The 22,974-nt window shown below is 36.8% G+C and overlaps 2 protein-coding genes across 4 annotated transcripts; one reads left to right on the top strand and one right to left on the bottom strand.

Annotated features, from left to right (window-relative positions):
• The first annotated feature begins 90 nt into the window (after positions 1–90).
• LOC106641006 (something that sticks like glue) lies at positions 91–22,119 on the top strand. 3 transcript variants are annotated; one of them, XM_089595362.1, is made up of 19 exons: positions 91–496; positions 1,598–1,783; positions 1,895–2,129; positions 2,215–2,454; positions 2,548–2,714; positions 2,797–3,156; positions 3,245–3,473; positions 3,706–3,877; positions 3,965–4,337; positions 5,139–5,180; positions 5,898–5,964; positions 6,057–6,362; positions 6,451–6,573; positions 6,664–6,993; positions 18,264–18,431; positions 18,652–19,900; positions 19,979–20,413; positions 20,488–21,117; positions 21,201–22,119. In XM_089595362.1, exons 2-19 carry the CDS (start codon positions 1,618–1,620, stop codon positions 21,468–21,470), a joined length of 5,562 nt encoding a protein of 1,853 aa, XP_089451488.1. In that variant the 5' UTR covers positions 91–496; positions 1,598–1,617; the 3' UTR covers positions 21,471–22,119. The 3 variants fall into 3 exon arrangements, with proteins under 3 accessions (XP_089451488.1, XP_089451486.1, XP_089451487.1); XM_089595360.1 differs by having other exon boundaries at positions 3,655–3,877; XM_089595361.1 differs by lacking the exon at positions 5,139–5,180 and having other exon boundaries at positions 3,655–3,877.
• Positions 21,880–22,587, bottom strand: LOC106646263 (centrosomal protein 20). The gene is made up of 3 exons (XM_014362306.2): positions 22,496–22,587; positions 22,213–22,422; positions 21,880–22,102 (listed from the first exon to the last, which is right to left on the bottom strand). Exons 1-3 carry the CDS (start codon positions 22,521–22,523, stop codon positions 21,966–21,968), a joined length of 375 nt encoding a protein of 124 aa, XP_014217792.1. The 5' UTR covers positions 22,524–22,587; the 3' UTR covers positions 21,880–21,965.
• Positions 22,588–22,974: the final 387 nt, after the last annotated feature.

Below are 22,974 nucleotides of genomic sequence, written 5' to 3'. Positions count from 1 at the left end.
GAATCTCGAATCTCGAATCTCTTCGTTGCAGCCGTGATTCGACGCCATCTTTGCTTCGAAAGCGTGTGTATATAAAGGCAAGCGGTGTACCGTTCTCACCTCACATCGAGAGTTTCACTCACCATTTACGTGCCGGTTGAAATTGTCAGCAGTTGCTTATATATTTGTATCCAAAATCCTAAAAGGTAAACTCCGAGAGTTAGTCCAGTCGAGAAAATTACGCCCCTCTCTCACTATTTTCTCTCGTTGAACACTCAACTTGTTATATTTTTATAATAAATATAAACAGCGCAGTATACACCGTGTAAAGCAAGACGACGACGTTCTTGCGCGCGTCCCTATATATATATATATGTAATATTCCTTCTATATCGTGTACCATCATTATTTCGCTTATGGTATATCAGTGTGTATAGTGCAGCCCGTCGTCGTAGAGTAGATCGCAGCAGCATCTGAGGATGCTGGGAGTATCTGGAGTACATCGATGTGTATCTTCGTAAGTAACCATTATCATTGTGCATGCTTATCACATTTGCCTTTTTTTTTCGCTCCCTCTAAGTTGTATTCACCTTTACTTCCTGGGTGTTGATGCTCTGATCCGTGATTTTTTTCATTCATTTGCGTTCGGCCGTATGGATGACTTGGTGCTCGGTGCAGGGTGCGCGTATCCTATACAGCACATGAGACATGCCTGAAAAATGGAGGCTCTGAAAAAGAATAGTTGTTTGCATCTAATGTTAAATATGCGGTATCCTCAGAGAATTGTAAGTTGCGTCGTGTGTTGAAAATAATGGAGCTTGATCAACGTTATAATATATGTATTGGTCTGTTGGTTACTTGGTAATGGCATGGAATGTGTTTTTGTTAAAAAAAAAATGAATTTCATTTTCCGTTGCTAAGTACAGATAAGCAATTGGAATTTGAAGTATATTAAATTTTTTGGAATAAGGTAATTTAGATATTGCTTAAACTAGATAAGTGAGGACGATAAACAGGTATAAACGACTCTTTAATAGGCCACATTGCTAAGACTGATAAAAGTCGCTTTTACTTTTCTTTGTTCAATATTTCAAATGGCTTAATCACTAGACTATTAAAACTAAATACTCATTTTATCTAAATGTTGAAATAATCTGGAAACTAGCTACATTAAGCATATGCTTTCATCATCCATTATCGATTACACTTTGTTCTCTGCTTTACAGTGTATAATTATTTGAAACCTAAGTTTGTACATGTATTTTTTCTGCTTTTCATTAGATTCTAGAATTTTTTTTTTTTGTAGAAACTCTTTGTCTGATTTGGTATTGCTAAACCACCCAACAAATAGTAGTTGTAAAGAAGCATGGTAAAATACTTTTTTGATGAAAATGGTTTTTTATTTTAACAAAACTTATGACTGATTACATTGTTAAGGTAGTAAATTCTTTCAATACTGGTTTTTATCGTAAAGCAATATTTGAGAAATATTCGTGTTTGAAATATCTCTCAAGTCAATTATCAACACAACATTAAAAAAAAAAAATGGCTAATATCTACCCTATGAAAATTTATAATAAAATTTTTTCTTTTTTTTTTTTTTTTTTTTATATTTCAGAGTAGCGTTGCACGCCAAATATGTCCGTACATTATAAATTTAAATCCACTTTGGATTATGACACAGTATCATTCGATGGACTGCATATTTCTGTAGCTGATCTCAAAAAAGCCATTTTCCATCAAAAGCGTATTGGCAAGAACACAGACTTTGACCTGCAGATTACCAATGCCCAAACTAAACAAGGTAAGCACTATTTAGCCATAAAATATTTATTTTTTCGAGCCTTCTATTGATTTAAATCGTGTGTTATAATAAAAAGTTATGTTTTACAATCGAAAATCAATACTTTCTCAGATTATACAGATGACAACGCTTTAATCGCCAAGAATACAAGTTTAATAGTTGCTAGAGTACCATTGACTATACAGAAGAAGCATAATTGGGACAGGGCAGAAGCACCGACATTAAACACATCTAAAGATGAGAGTTCTATTTCAAAGTCAGTTGACCTTACCAGGTTGGATGGATCCGAGGAAGACAAGATCCGGGCGATGATGACCCAGTCGACCCAAGATTATGATCCTTCCAAGTAAGTTTTTCTTTCGACATACATGTTTTTTCGTTAGATTTTTTTTTAACATTTCTAGTTAACAGTTGTGGAACTTTTTTTTTAGTTACATGAAAATTCGTGGTTCTAATCAAACTGGTGAGGTACCTCCTAATTATCGCTGTTACAAGTGTCACCAGCCAGGTCATTGGATTAAAAATTGTCCTCTAAGCTCGAATCAAGAGCCAGTGGAGATAAAAAAGAGCACAGGTATTCCTAGAAGTTTTATGGTCCCAGTTGCGGGACCATCAGTTCCCGGCGCAATGATGACTCCAGGTGGAACTTATGCCGTACCTGCTATCGATCAGTAAGGATCAGAATTACAAATTTTTTTTTAAAAACAATTTAATCTAGACAACCTAGTTTTTAAATTGTTATTTATTTATTTATTTATTTTTAGTCAAGCCTACAAAGAAGGCAAGAAGGAAAAGCCTCCGTTTTCACACAATCCTGAGCCTGTTGTTAAAAAGACGAAAATTCCTGAAGATCTCGTTTGCACTATTTGCAAGGATCTTCTTACAGATACTGTCATGATACCATGTTGTGGTAACTCATTTTGTGACGAATGTAAATATCTTTGAGTCGTCTAATTTTAATGTCTTCAACTTTCGCTTTACTGCATTATAACATGCTTTTCTAAATTTTTCAGGTATACGTACGTACCTACTTGATTTAGATGTACCCTTATGCCCAGACTGTGGAGAGAAGGATGTGTCGCCAGACTCTTTGATTCCCAATCGCTACCTTCGCAATGCAGTTATGAATTTTAAAAATCAAACTGGCTATGCAAAACGATCGGCGTATAGGCGCCCAATGATGCTTATGATGCAAATTTCGAGGCGACTTATGGTGTCGGAGCCCTCGATATCGGAGAAGCTAACTGTGGCGCCCTCAACATCGGCGGCGACACCAGCTTCCGGGGCCGCTGCTTCTCACACAGAGACTGAGGTGAAGGAAGCTGACAAACCTGTTGGTAAAGCATCACCCTCATACGAGAAAGCAACAACTGGTCAGTCTCCTTTAACTCGGTTTGGATCAGATGGACAATGATATTGAATGTCGACAATAACTTGCATTTTTTTTTTTATTTTATTAAGAACCTGAAGTTGAGGCTGATGTGGCCACTGACAGCATGACAAAACTTACTGGAGCAGAAGAAGCTGAAGTGCCACCTCCTCCCGGAACTGAGCCACCCTTACTACCAAAGCACTCTTCCGATAGATCGTGGAACGATCGCGAATCCAGCACCGAAACCAGAGATGACGAGTACGGGAGATACTCAAAGAAACGGCGTAGGAGCTTCAGCCGTGATAATCACAGGGACAAGTGAGCACTTACTATTGCAATACAAATATTCATTTCTGTAGATTAGATGGTAGAGTAGCTCGTGCATGAATTTGTCGTATCATCGTAATACTTGTCTCCAAAGATAACGATTTCTGTTGAGAGGAGCCGTGTAGGGAAACGTTAGGGCATTGACCGGCAGGTTTACCTTATTTAATTGCAGAAATATAACCTATCATGCAAGAATGGATACTAATATGAGGCCTGGTAATAGGAGGCGCTCTCTTTCACCTAGGAATTCTCAGCATCCTGATTACTCGATGCACCTGACGTCTGGTCCTAAAGGCTACCAAGGTCACATGGCAGGGGAGAGCCGCTACCACCCGTCGATGCATTACGATCCTAACCTGCGGCGCTCAGTGGAAGACCGAGCTGGCACTCCCACTGTAAATATTTTAAATCACAGCTCACGAAATTTCACTATCCAAAACTACCAATCAATAATGGTTTTTTTCGTTTACTTTAATTTGAAGGTCGACGAGCCACACCTGCATCCGCCAAGTCACCAGCCAGGCATGATGCCATATCCACCGACTGATGACCGAGGTGTGCCGCCATCGTCGGTCTACAACGCACTACCCCAGCCGGGTCCTCCACCGTCGGCTGTTCCCCCGGGACTCCTACCTGATCCGTACATGCAAGGGCCGCGTATGCCCATGTATCCTCCTCATCAACAACCCCCACCTCTTCCACCACCTGCCGGTCACGGCTACGTCCCCCATCCATCAGGGCCACCCCCTCCGGTCTCGCGGTACGATACTGGTAGACTGCCTTATCAGCCGCCAGGCTATCGTCCTCCACAGCCCAGGGCGTACATGCCAAGACCGATGCGCGGAATGCATGGAAGTAAGTCGATATTGTGGTTTTTTATTTGCTCCCTTGCAACATACATACTTTGATTTGATTTTTCGGGTTCGATTTTATCCTTTTATTTTGTCTTTGATTGATTCAAGATAACAATAAATGCTGACCATGCTATTTATTAAGGATTTAATATACATAATTTTTACATGATACGTAATGGTGTTGGCAAGATTGCATGTAATTTATACACCCTCAGCCGTTACTCTTTTAATAATCTGTAGTTACAGCACCTTAAATAGCATTGACAGTATACGTATACCATGCAATATCTCTTTTTAGTGGTTGACGAGAATAAGTAGTATTGAATAAAAAAGTATAACCTTACAAAAACTGCTTAACATTACAAACTAAGTTAGATTAGTTGATAATTTTACTAAAAATTCTTGGTAGCCACATAAGTAAAAAGGTAAACCGAAAAGTGAAGAAATATGATGCGGTTGTTATCTAATATCGTATTTTCTACTTGAAAAAAAATAGCTCTTTCAAATGTATTAACTAGAATGATATTTTACTCTATTTCTAATCTTTGAAGATACTTATCGGTTGACCTTAACTTCGTCATTAAATTTCAAAATGTATATAGACTGTACAGTTTGAGTAAAATCCATGACAAAAATAATTTTTCCATCTGTTTTGGCAAAAAAAAAATGTATCATGTGAAACGCTTTTACACGATCATTTTTTCAAACACTGTTTAAAGCACTCAAGGTTTACAAAAGTAGCTCTGGGTATTAATGCAAGGAATTTTTTTCCTTTTTTTTTTTTTGTTTTAATGACAAACAGGAGGGTTCAGGTCACAGATACGATCAAAATGGGATTTACAAGGTTCTTATTTTCTTTATAAAATTTATAAATTTGTGTTCAAGTGTCGTTAATGTGTCCACACAAGGCTTCTTATATGGCAAGAAAATTATAAATTTTTTCTCTGTTATTTGTATTAAATTTCACGCAAACAACGTGTAATCTTATTATAGTATTAAACAATTTAAGTTACATATAGCATTGGCCTATGTGTGAATGTTAGAGAATCGTTATAACATAGGTAGCGGTAATCTTTATCTTATGCATGAAATACAAAATATAAAAGAAAAAGTTTATAAAGTACTCTACATTAGTTTTACGTAGATAAAAGAAACAAGGACGAATTCTTTTTACTCTAGCTGTACAGTGAAAAATAAACAGCTCGTTTAGAAATTAATTATTCACTAGCTTTAATATACGTTTGTTTTAAATTTAATTGCAACTATTAGTATTACTACTACTAACTTGACTTGTGTCGAAATAGTCGCAAAGCTAATAATCACAACATTGTTATTCTGAACTAATAGCTGTATTTTGCTTATGCATTCACTGTAAAGAAATCTTTCTTGTTTTTTTTTTTTTGTTTCTTAGTTGTTTTTCTTTTTTTTTTTTTGTTCCAATCAAATTTGCTATTGTTCAAACCCACAAAGGTTAACAAATAAGAAGTCTTAATTGTCTTTATGTTCAACTTTTTGTATGTAAAAACGTGCATTTGTAATTATTTTTTGTATCATTTTGCAGTGGGATACAGGGGTATGCAACCTTTGCCTCCAGGTATGGGACGAAACATGCACAACGGCGCTCAAGGGTAAGTGTACCTCGTGAATTTTTGCAACTCTTGAAAAGTGACATGTGTAAAAAAATATGCTAACTCGAGTCTCTCCTCGTTTTGTTCAACAGCGGAATAATAGACGACCCACTCGAGGTATTCCAGCGGATGCTACGCGAGAAAGATGAGCGCGATCGGCGCTTGGGCAAGCACCGAAAACGCACGCGGTCGATATCGCGCTCGCCACGGAGCTACTCGCGCTCGCGGTCTCGTTCCTTCGGCCGTCGTGGCTCACCGTCATCGCGAGCTAGTCGATCGCGCTCACCAATCCCTAAGAGACGCGTCTCGCGCTCACCGCCTCCGTCGTCTCACAGGGCGCGTAGCCGCACTCCTAAAAAGTCCAGAAGGTCACGTAGCGGAAGTTTCTCGCTCAGTCGGTAAGTTCAAGGCAACATTAAAGACTCATTTGATTGTATGCTCCATCGTCGTGTGTAGTATTGACATGCGAGTTTTGACTCTTTATAGATCCCGATCGTATTCTCGAAGTCAGTCGCCAAGAGGATCTCTTCCTCGTGACAGAGATCGCGATCGCAGAGGCAAAAAACGTGACGTGCCTTCTTACCGCTCACCGGCTCGCTCGCCACCAAGGTAATTTATCCTTCGTATGATAGTTGCACTAAATACTAATATTTTTTTGCTATGATTGTACGGCATCAAACGAAAATTGGTATTTTTCAGGTATCACAAAGAGCGTGAACGCGGCAGGGAGCGGCGGCGCTCGCGCGAGACCTACGGTAGTTACTATAATGACACAGCAGTGCCAGCACCGCACGACTACGGGTCCTCGTATCGCGAGTCCCGAGTCGATCGAGCGCCCCGTTACCCAGCCTCGAGTCGTGGACCACCGGCTGCTTCTTCACCACTGCTGCCACCGCCTCCGGGCATGATCGGACCGCCGGCGGGTCCGCCCGTCGGTGTTCAGACTAGCGTACCTCCAGCCGTTATTGTACCAGGACAACCGCCACCACCACCGATGGACAGGAAAGACTATTATGAATCATATAACAGGTATTTTGGATACATAAGTAATTTTATACTCGAGCGACCATACGTGCCTATCTACGTAAGTGTACGATAGTTGAAATGAATAGAGACTGGTTTTACATGTATGCCTACACTTAACAAGTTATTTACTGCAACACATGTGTTAAAAAACTAATCATATTTGACGAATCTCGAGTTATGGTATGAACAGAGTATTCTGTTGAAATTTTATGAATGGTAATTTTATCTTTGAATTAACGCTAGTTTTCAAACTTTTTATTCATCGGTATTTTCAGAATTTTACAATCTTTATTTTGTTTTATACCAAAAGACAAAATAATACGAGTTGATCGATCTCAGTAAGTAAAGCGATAATGCAACGAAAAAAAAAAAAAGTATTTCACGTCAGTTGAGCCTAATGTCTGAGTACCAATGGTGAAACTGAATTAGCAACAAAACGTCTTGTACCTTACAGTATTTTTTATAATTTTACTGTTATACTCTCTTAATATGTGAATTTATAAGAGTTTTAACATGCAAAGCGCACCTGATTTTCATTTTATACTTGTAATATTTTTTATTGCGTTGAAGTTTCTAATTGAAAATTTTTTCTTTGCACACCGTCGCTGAAAGTTGGTGTTTTCTGTGCTTGTATGCCATCATCATACAATTTCAAAATTCAGTAAAACACGCACTTTTTTGCGTGTGTATGCAAAAAACATATACGCACCACAGTCAGAAAATAAATACCACTGCTCGTGGGCCCATCAGCAACACGAGCGATGGCTAATTCATTTTCTGTCCCAAGTACGTAATGTACTATTTTTTATGATGAATAATCTAGTCCTTCAGGTGATTTGAGGCTATTTATACCCACAATATTTTTATATGAAAAAAATATACAGTTAAAAGGTTTATACCAACATAAACACATGGTTTACCTGATGAAAGTAAGATTGTTATATTATTTTTAAAAAATTGTTGAGCTATTGAAGGTTTGTTTTTAATACTGCTTATTTATAATGAATATATTTCAACAACACGCCTACTGTGATATTAGAGTAGACAAAAATATTTTACTCGAATAAACCAAATATACAAGGCATAAAACATTGTCTTACCATCTTGAGATACACACAATACCTTCGTTATCTTAAGAGTACAACAATAAGACTGAAATTGTTTTTTCCTATATGTAAAAATGCGTATACGACAACGAGGAAAAAAAACCACGTTATCGCAACTAAAATGTATCACACTGCTATAGTTTAAGAAAAAACAACAGTAATAATAATAATAATGATGATGATAATGATAATAATAAAAAACGCGAAAATCTACTTACTTATACGCGAGAAATGAGAAGAAACCGCAAGACCACGAAGCAAGTTGTTCAATGGATTGCGAGACTACAAAAATAAGTGACCAGTGCTAACTGAAACTGTGAAAGTATTCACGTGCATATTTCTCCATTTTGTAAACATCGATTCATTGTAATTCATTAAAGAAAGAAGCTGAAGCGTCTTTTTTCAAGCGTGAATGTGTATCACATTACTCTTTCCTCATAATTAAAAGTCATACTCATTCTGCTTCATAATATCTTGTTTCACCAATTTCATCGTCTTCAACTATAGCTGGGATCCAAGTAACTATCAGCCACAATTTTTTTTTCATCTGTGACGATTTATTGCTTTTCACTTATTATCAAACTCCTTGAAATGCAAACGAAAACTAACAAATTCATAGTTGATTTTTTTTAAATTGCATTTTAAAAAGTTTTTTAATAAGGACTATTTCTGCATGTTTTTTCATCTCCGTTTAGCGGCGCAATGGAATCATTTCTTTCCAACTTCCCGATTATCAGGTAAGAGTTTAAAACTGCTCTTCTATAATATGTACATGGTCTAGAAATTGAAAAAAAAAAAATTGCCGATCATTCGAAAAATTTCATTATTCATCATGTAAGTAGAGAACAGACCTACAGTAGATTTTATAATTTTCATCCTTTTTTCAGAATAATTTTTACCGTAAAATTTTCTACGATTACTGTAGTTCTTTTCTCCACATAGTTGTTGGATCATTATGCAATCTACATTATTCATTCAAGTGCAGGAATCGTTACAAAATAGGAAAAATTAAATTTTCAACGGGTCAATGACAAGGTAGACTAACCAATTTCAGGACACTCAAAAGTGACACCCGAATCCCGGATTATAATAGAACTTAAAATAATGCAATTTTTTTTTTTTTTTTTTTTATATATCGGGTTACCGCGACAGCCTATTGGCCCAGTCGTTGGGTCAACTCGCCACTGTATAGCCTGGGTCCGAAGCATCAAAATCAGGCTAATTAGCATCCCCGGAGAAGCCCCATGTTTCAGGGGCCACTCCTCGCCAGTAAGGCCGGCGATCCCTGCCTGGCATCGGGCCCACTAATCCCTACCTATTAGGCCCTAACACTGTTTCGCATTCACCCAGGCCCGAAGACCTGTGGAGCAAGGAAAAAACCCTGGAATTACTCTGAAGAAAAATTCCACGGAAAAACCCGCCCCGAAACAGCCGGGGTTACATAGGAACTTTTTCCGGTGAAAACAGTTTTTTGAAAAAATCTGCACTCACCGGGAATCGAACCCACGACCCCTAGAACAGCGTTGTATCAGTAGCAAGCACGCTTACCACTGAGCCAACGCCGCTCCAAATAATGAAATTAATGTAGGATTCAAAATTACTTTTTATACCTTAATAACGTAATAGAAGAATCAATTTTTATTTGTATGTTTATTTTTTTACGAGTGAGTGAGATAAATTATCTTCGCTTGATTAAAATTTTTTCGGTGTTTCACTTGTGTTGGGATTTGTAGGATATTGTGTCAACTGGGATGCGGTATTTTAGTACAACAATATATACGTTAACGTATCTAATGTAGAGAATATACTTAACATCTATATTGCTACATCGCAGCTTACTTACTTACCCATACGAAAAGAAAAAATTCTACTTGGATTGAGTCGTTGAGTTGAAAAAAATTTTTGTTTTGTCAACTGAATGTGGGCAGTGGTTTTATTTATATTATTTTATTCATAAATCAAACAAAATTTGTCCTAGATCTGCATGTGTTTAAACCACGAGATGTCCTGAAATTCTACACTTCAAAATGCATATGTTTTGTAGCTGTAGGGTCTGGATTAAGCAAAAACATATTCGTCTGTAGATATTGGGCCCTTTCAAAAAATGTTGAATAATTTGTGTCAATATTTTTTTGGAACAATGACATGAATGCATGAATGACAAACTCACAAAGATGAATTGGCCACGGGAAATTTTACCATAAATTGCGGTGATGTTGGGATGCCATGACGATCACATAAATTTTTTCTACACGGTTCGGTAAGTTTTACCACAATGTTAATCATAAAATATACATTAAATTTGATGTTGCCCTTGCCGTAGAGCGCTACAATAATTTTTCTCTTCGTGAAACACTTGAGGCACCACACATTGATATTAAAAAGCTCCAAATGATTTTTGTTGAAATTTCCAATAACTACAATTGTTATTATAAACTCGACCTAAAATTATTTTATTTATAATGTTTTAATTTACGAAGCTACAGTATAAAATTTACTAGTGTTGCTGCCTTATTGTCAAGTTGCAACCTCACCTCAAAAATAGCGTTTTTTAATTTTTTCTAATGTAGAGGAGATCCCTAAAATGTTTTTTATGGTTAGTGCCAAATACAAATACCGCTGTTTGATCACTTAGTGAAAATTTTGCTAATCATGTTAGCAATGGTAGTCTTATTATTACAAGTAGGAAGTTAGTGTCAAGGTTTTTCGCTAATCAATACAATTTTTGTTCCCAGACTGTAGTTTCTTTGCAAAAGAATCTTTGTATCGATGAAAAATGAAGTTTAGTTAAAAAATGAACGAGTATTACGTCTTTATTTACAATATTAAAAATTATTTTTTTAACGAGAAAGCATTAAAATTTTTCAGTTTTTTGTTTATTAGTCATTGTTTGATTTTTGTGAATTTCGATGAGATCATCACAAGAAAACTTATTTTTAACTGTTAACAAATAAGACTTCAATATCAAAAAACTTAAATTTTTCTCAAATCCCTTATCAAAAACATTTGTTAATGAATCACCTATTATTTGAATACAAGCTATCCTCTCTATTCGTAAAAATAAAGTTTGCTTTGCATGTTTAGACATTTTCGGGTATAAAATATTGTTTTGCTTATTTTTTATGCAAAAATTCGTATAAAGCGTAATAATTAGGGTTGACAACACGCATATACAATCATCATTTCTGTTGGGTTTGGTACTTATATTTTTTCATATTATTTATTAAAAAACGAATCTCTTATTAAAAACTTGGAGGTTGAAATAGTTTTTTTATCACTGAGAGAGAAAAAAAATTGTACAGAAATTCTAGCAAAAATTACCATTCCGCACAGTAAATCGGATACTAATCGGCAAAAAAGAAAAAAATAATTATTTTAAATAGTAAAAATTATTGTTTTAACAGTTAAAATTATGATTCGAAAATTAAAAATTTCTATGCGGGAAAGTAAAATTTATCAACCGATCTTTTTAAAACTTTTTGTTCCAGCATGATAATTTTCACTGTTCTAACCATAATTCTAACTAGTTAAATTACAATTTTCACAAAATCTTATATAATTGATTTGCATTTCGATAAACATACATACATTTACGTATATTCCCGAGACACTAAAAATAAATACTTGTGCAAAAAGTTCACTGCATTCTCTGTATTTTGAGGAAATTATTAAACCTTTATAACTATGCTTTTAACATAACTCAGATCCTAAGTGAACGAAAAAGAAAAAACTTGAATTCTTTGCTCTATTTCTCGTCCTTGTATCATTTGAACTATTGTGTAGATATAATGGAACACTTTGCTATAAATCTTCCATTCAACCTTTGAATTGAAATTCTCCCGAGCTTTTCATAAGATAGTTTTTCCGAAGAAATTATAATTTTAAAACATAAACTTCGAAAACGCAATAAATAAACAATTTTCTTCAGACCGATTTGATACAACTAACTGCTTTCATAAATAAAAACGCTTTATTAATTAGACCAAAAGCAGACATTTGTCTCATTAAATCGCAAATCCGTTTCATCACCATTCACATCCTTCTCAAAGCTAGCGCCTAAAAGCTTACGCCAGACAGTAGTACCAAACAAAAGCATTCCATTTTTAGTTTCTTCGTTATTCAAATCATCAAGAGTCTTTCTTATTGCTGCTTCTAAATATCTAATGATAGAAGATGCATCATCGGGTATTACATTGTTATTGTTAATATTGTTTCCCAAAAACAAATTTCTTATGCTCTTCTGTTATGTTTTTGAAAAGATAACCAGAAAAAACTTCAAAAGATCCCATTACTTCATTACTTTGTCCAACAATTTTTGTCTGGTTTGCTAATATCATTTTTGAGTAGTACCCAATTTTTATAGAGGGATAAATTACCGTCTCTTCGCATTCTTTAAGATAAGCAAAATGTCTTTCAGGAACCTCGCCCCTTTTGATCCATGTCTTACGTTTAGACATCTTTGACAAGATTCCATGGTCTTCTCCGTGTGTTCCAAAAGAAGCATGAAAGACAAGCTGTGCCGTTACATTTTTATTATCAGGCGGAATTATCAATTCTTTCATGAAATCGCGGTACATAACAAAAGAAGTTTTGTTAGAAAATCCTAATATTATAAATACATATACTTTTAAGAATCTGTCTAATGTAGAAGGGCCTGCTGCTTCCATTTCCATTGATTCATTACCAGTAATATCAACACAAGCTTTAAAAAAGGCACAAAAAAGAAGTGAAGATTTTCTTTTATGTCTATCCCCAACAATATAAGCAATGTGCACAATATTTCTTACAATAGGAGCGTTAGTTGAAGGAGAATTTTTCATAACAAATTCTGATATAGTACCTATTGAGGGAATAAAACTATATGCTCTATCTACTGCAATTTTGTTTTTTCTAGCGTATTTTATAGATTCAGGACCTTGACGAGATAATAATGCTAATTGGCAGATACCTGAAGTAAATTTTGATAAAGTGCTACGCACACCAACATCCCAAGAAACACCAGATAGAAAATGACAATATTGAGGAGGAATTCCATATGTTGAAACATAAATTATTTGGGAAACACCTTCTTTCTTTGTATGTGTCCAAGAGTCAGGGCCTATTTGAAGTTCTCTCATTCTCTCTCTGAATAATTGCAACAAACACATAATAGTGTGTGCTTTTGAAATAAATTCAATCCTTTCTTGTCTTTTAGCAGCATCAACAGCTTTTAAGCGAGTAATTTCCATTAAAACTTTTGCCCAAAGAACTTCCATTTCATCACATGTAAGAAGATACTTATTTCCTTTCACAAAAAACTCTTGTTTCATTAGTCTCATTTTATTAATGCGAGCAGAAGTAGTAATAGGATTGTTTATTCCTTTAACATATTGATGAATTCTATAAACAATGTTAAAAATATGTGTGCTAGCAAATACTTCATAACATAATGTGGGACTAATTGACAATTTTTCGCAGACAGCAAGAACTAACGCATATTTAATTACTGTATCTTTTTCGCCTTTTTCTATGTTCTGTATGCCCATTCACCTATTCTTTTCAATAGGCTGTCCTAAATGATCAACAGCAATTCTTTTCATTTTGAAAAGTGCTTAGTTGACAGATATTCAAAACAACTCGACAGACAATATGACTGTAAATTTAAGATGTAGTGTTTTTTTTCTCTAGAAAACGCAACAATTGAATATGATCACTTTTATCCAAAATGTAATAATCATAACATAAAAGCACGTAGTTCCATAAAACCTCATGTTGGCTTGTACAGTGCTCTGTATATCAATAAGTTCAGAATTGCATATGAGGTTTCTTAAATTGCGATTTGTATTCACAATAGGGGCATTAATATTCTTTTTCTTACAAATTATATCTGAAATTGATTATTCTCTGTGGGAGGATCTCACCTCGCCAACCACACCTTATACTTGACATTGTTATGTGTAACAAAAGTCATAAACAACTTCTTAATGTCTCATTGCATTTTTAAGATCTTCAATTTAAAATTGAGGCACCTTAAATTGCAACTTACAATGGTTGTTTTATTCCTTACAAAATAATAATAAGGGCCGCTAAGCAATGTTGTGAATTACTTAATGTGTGAAATATTGACTTCTTTGCAAAAAAAGCTCATATGAAAATTGAAAACCTTGTATTTTAAAAACGTGGTTTAGTCATATCTTTTTTTCCTTTTTTCGTTAAAAATATACAGTATCAAATGCTTATTTAATCATATTTTTTTGTTCTTACAGTTTTTTGAACGAAAAATTCGAATAGTACTATGATTTGAATTTTTTTTTGATGAATTTCTTTTTAATCATCGTGGCCAAAGAATGTAATAAAATTACGGAAGTACAACTATTATATTTACCTTTGCAAACAACCGTACTGTTATTTCATTGTCAACCATATATTATAGTATTTCAACTAGAAATCTTAAAACCTTACGTAAATTCTATTTATCGCTTTGTTTATTTATATGCCAAGGAAAACTGATTGTAAATTCCTACAGGTGCCCCCTTAGCTAAAAAATAACAAAAATCGTTTGAAATAAACCAAATTTGATTCACAGTAGTTAACATTTTTTAGTAATTTTTTGACATATTATGTCATCTTGTTAATTTAAAAACACTGCAGTTCTTTTTACTTAATGTACGTTTTAACGACACTTTAGTCGATGGTAATAAGCCGTGTCTTACATGTTACGGCATATTTTTTTCACAAATTTATCCACTTGTCCTACATAAACATAAAACGCGGATCATACATACAATTTATTTTTGATATGTATTACACAGTTTTTAAAAATATAATGATGAATCGCGTAGGGGTCCTGAAATCAACCGTACATGTGGGTTGACTGCTGCAGTATCTGTGGTGCTTTTGTCCGAGACGAAACATCAAGTGCTGCGGTTGGATCAAACGCTAATCTGAATATTGAAACATAGAGAAAATAAATTTTTTCCATTCAAATATATGCACAATATATTAAGATTTTTATTAGGTAATGTTTATAACCTTATTATCAAGGGTCTGAGCTTGACTTGCAATGTAATAGTTATAGTGCACGCGTTATTTTATTTATTTATTTTTTTTAATTTTATTCTGTAATACTGCCAACAAAAAATCTACATACTCAATACAAGCAATGAAAGTCGTTTTTAATTGAACAAACAATTATTCAGCAGCATATAAACTTTCCCTGTCTTAAAAGATTGTCAAGCTTTTTTTATTTGTTTGATGTGCCATTTGTTAAGACAAATTGTGTGGTTTATTATTTTGTTGGGGCTTACAAAAATCCGTCTCATTAAAATTAATTATAAAAAGTTTAAAATGATTCAGAACGGTATTTAATTAGTTTGATTCCTTAAAACTAGAAAAAAAACTAAATTATAATTTTGATTAATTATAAAAGAAGACACGCTTAACGTATGATTGTTTTGTAATTTTATAATTCCCCTCAGTTACGATGGATACGATTTTCTTTAACAAAAAGGTTTTTAATAACTTTTAAGGGTAAAAATTTGAATAAAATTGTTTTATGGTACTGTATTATGTATTACCTATGCTTGTTACAGAACAAGCAGATACATTAATTTAGGCACTCCTAGTTTTAAAAAAATGAATTTTTTTTTATTTTCTAGTCGAAACTTTTCACAAATTATTTAACAATTATGTTGTAGACTACGAATAACTATTATTTTTTATACATGACCTTACGTACGTTTTAATTGTACTTAAAACGATGATACGACACTTGTCCTACATAAATATAAAACGCGAATCATACATACAATTTATTTTTGATATGTATTACACAGTTTTTAAAAATATAATGATGAATCGCGTAGGGGTCCTGAAATCAACCGTACATGTGGGTTGACTGCTGCAGTATCTGTGGTGCTTTTGTCCGAGACGAAACATCAAGTGCTGCGGTTGGATCAAACGCTAATCTGAATATTGAAAAATAGAGTAAATTTTTGCCTTCATTAAAATATTTATGTATACGTAGTAAGCTTTATTTTATTTATTAAATGGTTCAAATTTATTTGCATAAATTCTGCCATCTGTGTATATTCGTACGTCCATTTTCATTATTAAATAATACTTTTTTTTATACAGCGTTTTAAGTTATTCCTTCAAGTAAGATTTAGTTGACTGGTATACATTTTAATGGTATGGAGATCATACATCATTAAAAAATAAGCTTTGCATATTGAAAAATTTTATATTTTAGATTTATTCGTGGTCAGAAAAATTTATGGTAAAAATTTACATTTTTAACACCGGAGCACTTGAAAAAGTTTTTTTCTGTCAAAACATTATTTAAACAATAATCTTGTCAATCTAAATATAGTCATTTGTGGTCTGCACAGTTAACATGAAAATTATTATTATTATTTTTGTGTTGAAATAATTTAGGTCCTGCTTTGAAATGGGCGAGGAAGTTGACTTTATTGGTAAAAATAAATTTTTTTTACCTAATAAAATCTGACATTTTAAGATGTGAAGTGTACAGTGAAAGAATTATATATTTAGAAAATTTCGTTTGTTTATTAAACGCGAAAATTTTCTCATGTTGGTTGTGAGATAATGTAACTTTAAAAATAGTGACTAGTGAATAATGAATAACTATAAAATAATTAATAACTCGAAAGCTGTATATGAACTAAAAAATAATAAACAGTGGAATTTCTTTCTCTGGTGGTAAGTGTAGCAGATGTGACTTACGTATTTTACAGGAGTATGCATAAATTCAACGATTACTTAAAGTGAACCGTCATTAGCGTTTGTAATATTTATTTTATTACGGTGTATGAAAATCAAATAAAACAAAGCAGTGTGATACATTTTTCGAATTGCGTTTATATAATTTTTTATCATCTAAAATTATTGTGTTATGTGAATATGCCTCGTTTTTCCTATCTAGTTATTATATTAATTTTATGCGTCAATCAATTAAGAAGTTCAAAATTGAAGAGTAATCTGTGATACCATGTACTTTTATGCGATAATTGCGGATAATTGTCGATCCTTGAGTGTTTAGGAAGGCATCGATTTCCGCAAGTATTTACGTGTTTGTTTACATATAAGTCTAGTTTATTTTATTTATTTAATAATTTGTTGTACTGTCCTTGTGCTGTCTGTTTTTGTGTCTCATTCTATGATGTACTGATTCACCAATCTTGATCATAAAATATATGTTTATTAAAACAAGTTTTGTCAAAATTCTTGATAAAGCATCCAATGATACCTCAAGATCATAAGAAAAACAGATGGATTCACCACTCTGGATTTGGAGTTCGACATTGACACGGGGTTGCTTCCATTTTCAGCTGTGGATGTCTTAAATAATACATAACAAACATATATTTTTCATTGCAATGATTAGATGGTTTTAAAATTCAATAAATAGCAAAATAGTGCGGTTAACATGAAAACTATAAACGTGTGAGTTATTGAAATTGAAGTCGCGGTTTAAAGATTTTTACTATACGTAAATTTTAATCGCGATATTAGTTATCATTTTGCACCGCAAAACCTACGGTTTTAAATTTTTTGAAACTGTTATACGGCATTAAATTGAAAAATTTCAAATCATAAGCTCAACGAGTATACCATTTATTGGGTTTTAAAAAATATTTATTCCGATTCGTCGTGAATTGCACGCTATAAAAGTTCTCTTTGTTAATATTTAACCAATCACTACCGTATCGAATGTTTTAATTATTATACATTATTACTATAGTCTTAATTTTAACTTAGATCCGATAAATATTTTGATTATACCAATAAAATTTATAACGAAATGTGTTCAATATTTAAATTTATCTTACGTCAACGTAATGATCCTAATTATCACTAATGCTCTTCTGCTAAAAGAATACCTATAAACAATGAGCCCCTGAAAAAAAAAAAAATCAAAACAAAACATTGACCGATCTCAAGTGGGTTCTGCTCCGCGTATGCATGTATAGTGTCCCTGCTCGTAACTTTAACCACCTCTCAACGATGGATCCCACATCTTCTGCGCTTCTTGGTCAACTCTGGCACCATCAAAACCCTCTGTCTCTTCTTTCACGTTCACAAACGAAGCGCTCGTTGGGTGTATTATTTGGCTACTGAAGTAAAACTTCAGTCCTAACCTATGTATCGTTGCTTGTTTGCCGACAGGTATCCTGGACCGCCCGGCCAGCAACCGGCTCGTTTCAAAAAGTTTGACGATGTCGCCCCACCCGGCACCGAAGGATACTACGATCTACCGCCTCCTGGTGTCGATCACGTCGAGAGACCCAATTTGGTCAAAGATCGAACATCTCCCAAGGACAAGGAGGCAGACAGGTACATACTAGCAGAATCTAACGTCACCTAACCTATATAAAGCCGATGAAATTGTTTAACGTGACTACATATCGATATTATCCACTTTAATGTTCTCTCCATGAGTATCTTGGTTCATTCAACCCCTCAAACTTTGATGTTTCGATCCGGCTTCTTCATTAATGGTTTCACAGTCGAACTGAGAACAACTGAATCTCATCCACCCTTCCCTCGGTTTTAGGTACAAAGATGATCGCGACCGACACCGAGATGACAAAACCCGCAGTAGCCGTGGCGAGCGTGACAGGCGCGAGCGCGACTACGACTTCGACAAGGACAAACACCGCCACGATCGGTACGATAGACGGGCATCGGATCACAAGCACAGCAAGCACAGCTCCAGCCCGTACAACACCTCCAAGTACATAGACCCCAAGGACTCCACCCCCGATCGCTCGCGTGGCAAAAAGGATAAAGACCACGATGACGGCAAACCCGACGAGCGCAAGAAAGAAAAGAAGATCAAGGAGAAGAAAAAGAAGAAGGACAGCGACGAGAAAGAGAAGAAGAAGAAAAAGAAGAAGGAGAAGAAACAGGCCCTCATACAAAAGGAGGCGGCAGCCGCAGTAGCAGCAGCAGCAGCAGCCGCGGCGGCGGCAGCAGCAGCCTCGGCCGTCGTCAGTTCCTCCACGACCACGACCCTGCCCGTGAAAGTCAAAGTCAAGGAGGAGCCACAGTCCGGAGACGAGGCGACGACGAATCATCAGCCACCCGTGGTAGCTAGTGCGAAGGTCACAACCACGCCGGTAGTAGTAGCAGCAGCACCACTACCACCACCACCACCACCAGTAGCTCTGCCGGAGAAGGTGGTGGTGAAAACCGAGCCCGTGGACGAGCCGAAAGTTGAAGTGACCGTCCCCGATGTCAAACCTTTGGAAGAAGCTCAGCTGCAGCCGCCTGAGACTAAGCTTGGAGAGAAGTCGCCCCAGCAGCCGGTCGCCGAGCCGGACAGCCAAGCCACCGAGCCCGAGCAGGTGAAACAGGTCTCGGAAAGTCTCTACGCTGGCGTGGTAGACGACACAGAAATCACCACCACCACGACTGCTACTACTGCGCCTGCGGTGGTCCAGCCTGAAGAGAGCAGTGAAGCTGCTCCGGAGCCCGTCGAAGGTGGCAAGGAGGATATCGAGTTCGAGGAGAAAGCGGCGAGCGTTGGTTCGCCGAAGAAAGAGGAGTTCCTGGCGCCTCTGCCCGAACTGTCTAAATGGGAGAGAGACGAGAACGCCGAGAAGTTGGACGACAGCGCCAATACGCCCGAGAAGGAGCCGCCCGAGGCGGACGATAGCAAGAGCACGAAGATTGTTACGACCGAGGTGCTCAAGAGGGCCGAGAACGCCATCTTCCAGAAGGCCATCAATGCCATCAGGCCTATCGAGATCAAGAAGATCAGCGACAGTAGGAAGATCCTCTATCAGAATCCAGAGCCCAAGGTAAGGTTCATTTCTTTTTTTGTCATTAGCTTGAGTTTTTGTTGATGTTTATGCATAATAATCGGGATGATTCCGCAGATCCTCGAGTCCGAGGTCGAACCTTCGCGTAAGAGCGTCAACGTGACGATCAATGTTGACAAGAACCAGCGCAACGTCGAGCTCATTTCGTCGGAGCCCCTGAAGAAGTCGTCGAAGCTGGAGCGCTCAAAGTTCAAGGGTAGCTTGCAGGTGTCACCCACTCGGTTGTCGGTGAAGGAGCGCCTAGGTGACAAGGTCGAGGACGAGGCGAAGATGGCCAACATAAAGTGTGTTGTCGAGCAGCGGCGCATCGATACCGTCACTACCAAGGGTGAGATCACGCCCAAGAGCGGAAGATCACCAAGGATCGCCAAAGACAGAAGGATATCCCTGTCGATCGAGAACGCGCCCCTCATACCCAACCCTGAGCGCAAGGTTTACGTCGAAGACCGCAGGAAGAGGGACAGGTCGAAGCCTGACTCGATGGTAGTTGAGGTATTTCTTTTGGTGGATAATGCAATTTTTTTTTTTTTTTTTCCAACTATAAACCAAACGTTTTTGTGGTTTAGGAATCCGTGAGAATCCACGATAGGTCAGAGATGACGCGCAAGACGGAGCGCATAACGCGCACACCTCCGCAGCCACCGGCGTCTTTCAAGCAGCAGCAGCAACATCAGCGAGTCAAAGAGAAGGATAAGGAAAAGCATGAGGACGAAAACAACGAAAAAGAGGAGCGCAAGCGAGACAGGAAGATCCGAGACGAGGCGAAAAAGCGCAAGAAGGAGCACCAAAGCCGTAGCAAGTCGCGCGAGCGCAAGCGTCGCAAGGACAAGAAGCACAAGCGCGGACGTAGCAGTGAACGTCGGAGCAAGCAAAAGGACAAGGAAACGCCGGCCAAAGACAAGCCAGCTGCGGAGAATGACAAGGATAAGGGCAAGGAGACGGTGTCCGTGACGATAAGCAATTCGGTGGACATGGGTAATACCGCGGCCGAGGGGCACAAGAGGCAAAGGAGGAATCCTAAATTGGTGCCAGATAAGAAGAGGAGCCTCGACGAGGCTAACTTCGAGCCCGACTACTCGGCCTCGGATTCTGACTCCGATGATGACATGGCCACGCGCGTGGCTACCAAGCGCGCCAAGATTGACGATAGTATCATCAACGTTGACGCTGAGAAACCGTCTAAGAAGAAGGCTAAGGTGAGTTTTCATGAAAATTTTGTTTTTGGCACGCGAGACCTTTGGAAAACTAGAAAGAAAATAATTTTTTTTCCGTTTCACAGTTGCCTAGCAGCTCAGAGGACGATGACTCGAGCAGTACGGATAGCTCGTCGTCCGAGAGCGACAGTTCGGTGGAGTCTCACCGAAAGAAGAAACGCAAACACAAGAAGCGCAAGAAGCGCAAGGCTCGTCGAAACGACAGTACCTCAGACTCGGACGCTTACTCAGACTCGTCGGACTCGAGTTCGGAGGAGGAGAAGCATCGTAAGAAGAAAAAGTCCAAGAGCAAGAGCAAGAAGTCAAAGAGCAAAAAGAAGTCTAAGCACAAATGACGATACTAGGTGCACCATACCGAGCCCAAAGTATCCCCTTCGAGTCATTTGCTCCCTGAGCTCACTTCAGTAGATGCATAAAAATTCTTTAAAACAGGTTTTATGACGGGCGGATGCACGTGTGTTGTGTTGTGCATTTGATGCAATAGACTTTTAATCGAGAAAAAAAAGAGAATGTGTATGTGTACGTGTGCTTCTCTTTAATTTGTATAATACGTTGAACAGTGATTAAAAATGCAGTTAATACGCAAATTACACGCGCAAGACGTTCCGCGGCACTAACTATTCAGTGGAGTGCGGTTTACATGTAATTTTATTATTAAAAAGAAAAAACAAAAAAAAATGAAAAAAAAAATATATATATATAAATATATATATTAAAATAATATATGTCTAATGTAATCTTAAAAACATCTTTCGTACGTATCGTTTCAATATTTGTACATTAAAATTTTACAACGATTAACCATCAATTTTCGGGAAATTCCGTGCCTTTCACGCATTCTGGATTTCTTTAATAGTTTCAACCAAACAAAATAACAACGGCAACTCTTTTGTCTTTTCAGTCTCCACAGCTCCCAATTCTTTAGTGATGAAAGTACGATCCAGGGGCTGCTTGGACAGGTCACTCTCTGTATTGAAAAAAGAAAAAAAAAAATTAATAAAAAAAATTATAAAAATCAAAGAACAGTGGGCTTATTAGTCACTTGAAATGCATATACATATACATTATAAACATCACCTGAAACAAGTATGCTCGACGTGTACTTGTATCCCATCCAATCTAGATACTCCCTGATGAGTTCATTGAGGATCAAGACTTCGTGCGGTGATTTCGGCTGACTCGATCTACTGGACTTGTGTGAGCCCTCAAGTAGTTTCATCACCTTTGTTCTCATCTCAGCCTTCATCCTACTGAGTTCCCCATCAGCTTCCAACGAATTTCTCACAGCTTCAACAAAATTTTCACGGTAAATTTAATTGCGTGAACAAACAATATCAAAAATATGAACAAACACCCGTACCATCTATCAACTCCTTTCCAGTAGCCATAGTAAACACTTATGATTGTACTTAAACGGACAACGCAGCTGTCGGCGTGTTTTGGAGCAACCGCCACCGGTAGTCAACAACAACAACAAACTACCTAACGTTACCCGAAAGCTACAACGTATATATGGGTAAACGCGGGAAATCTCAAACACATGCGATTTTTTCTCAAGAACTATCGTAAATATATCTTATTTTGTCAGTTCTACAATGCCTGTTTGGCGATATTTCCGTTATTCGAATTTCGGAGCGTTTTAACGTTCAAACAACCTCAATTTCTATTGAGATCGCTTTTTGTTTAACCGAGAGATCCTCAAACGTCAACAACCAAACTGCCGATTTAACCAAAACTCTCGTGTCTTGTTGTCGTACACCGATCGCTTTCGGAGAGAAAGAGAAAAAAAGGAACATAGTTAACCCACCGAGTGCTTCGATCGAAAGAATGTGCCCGCAA

The sequence above is a fragment of the Copidosoma floridanum genome, unplaced genomic scaffold (assembly GCF_036245765.1).
Source record: "Copidosoma floridanum isolate Cflo_tuat_1 unplaced genomic scaffold, Cflo_Japanese_pri ptg000025l, whole genome shotgun sequence".
Lineage (NCBI taxonomy): Eukaryota > Metazoa > Arthropoda > Insecta > Hymenoptera > Encyrtidae > Copidosoma > Copidosoma floridanum.
The sequence above is the reverse complement of the archived record's forward strand: the minus strand, read 5'-3'. Positions and strand labels throughout refer to the sequence as shown.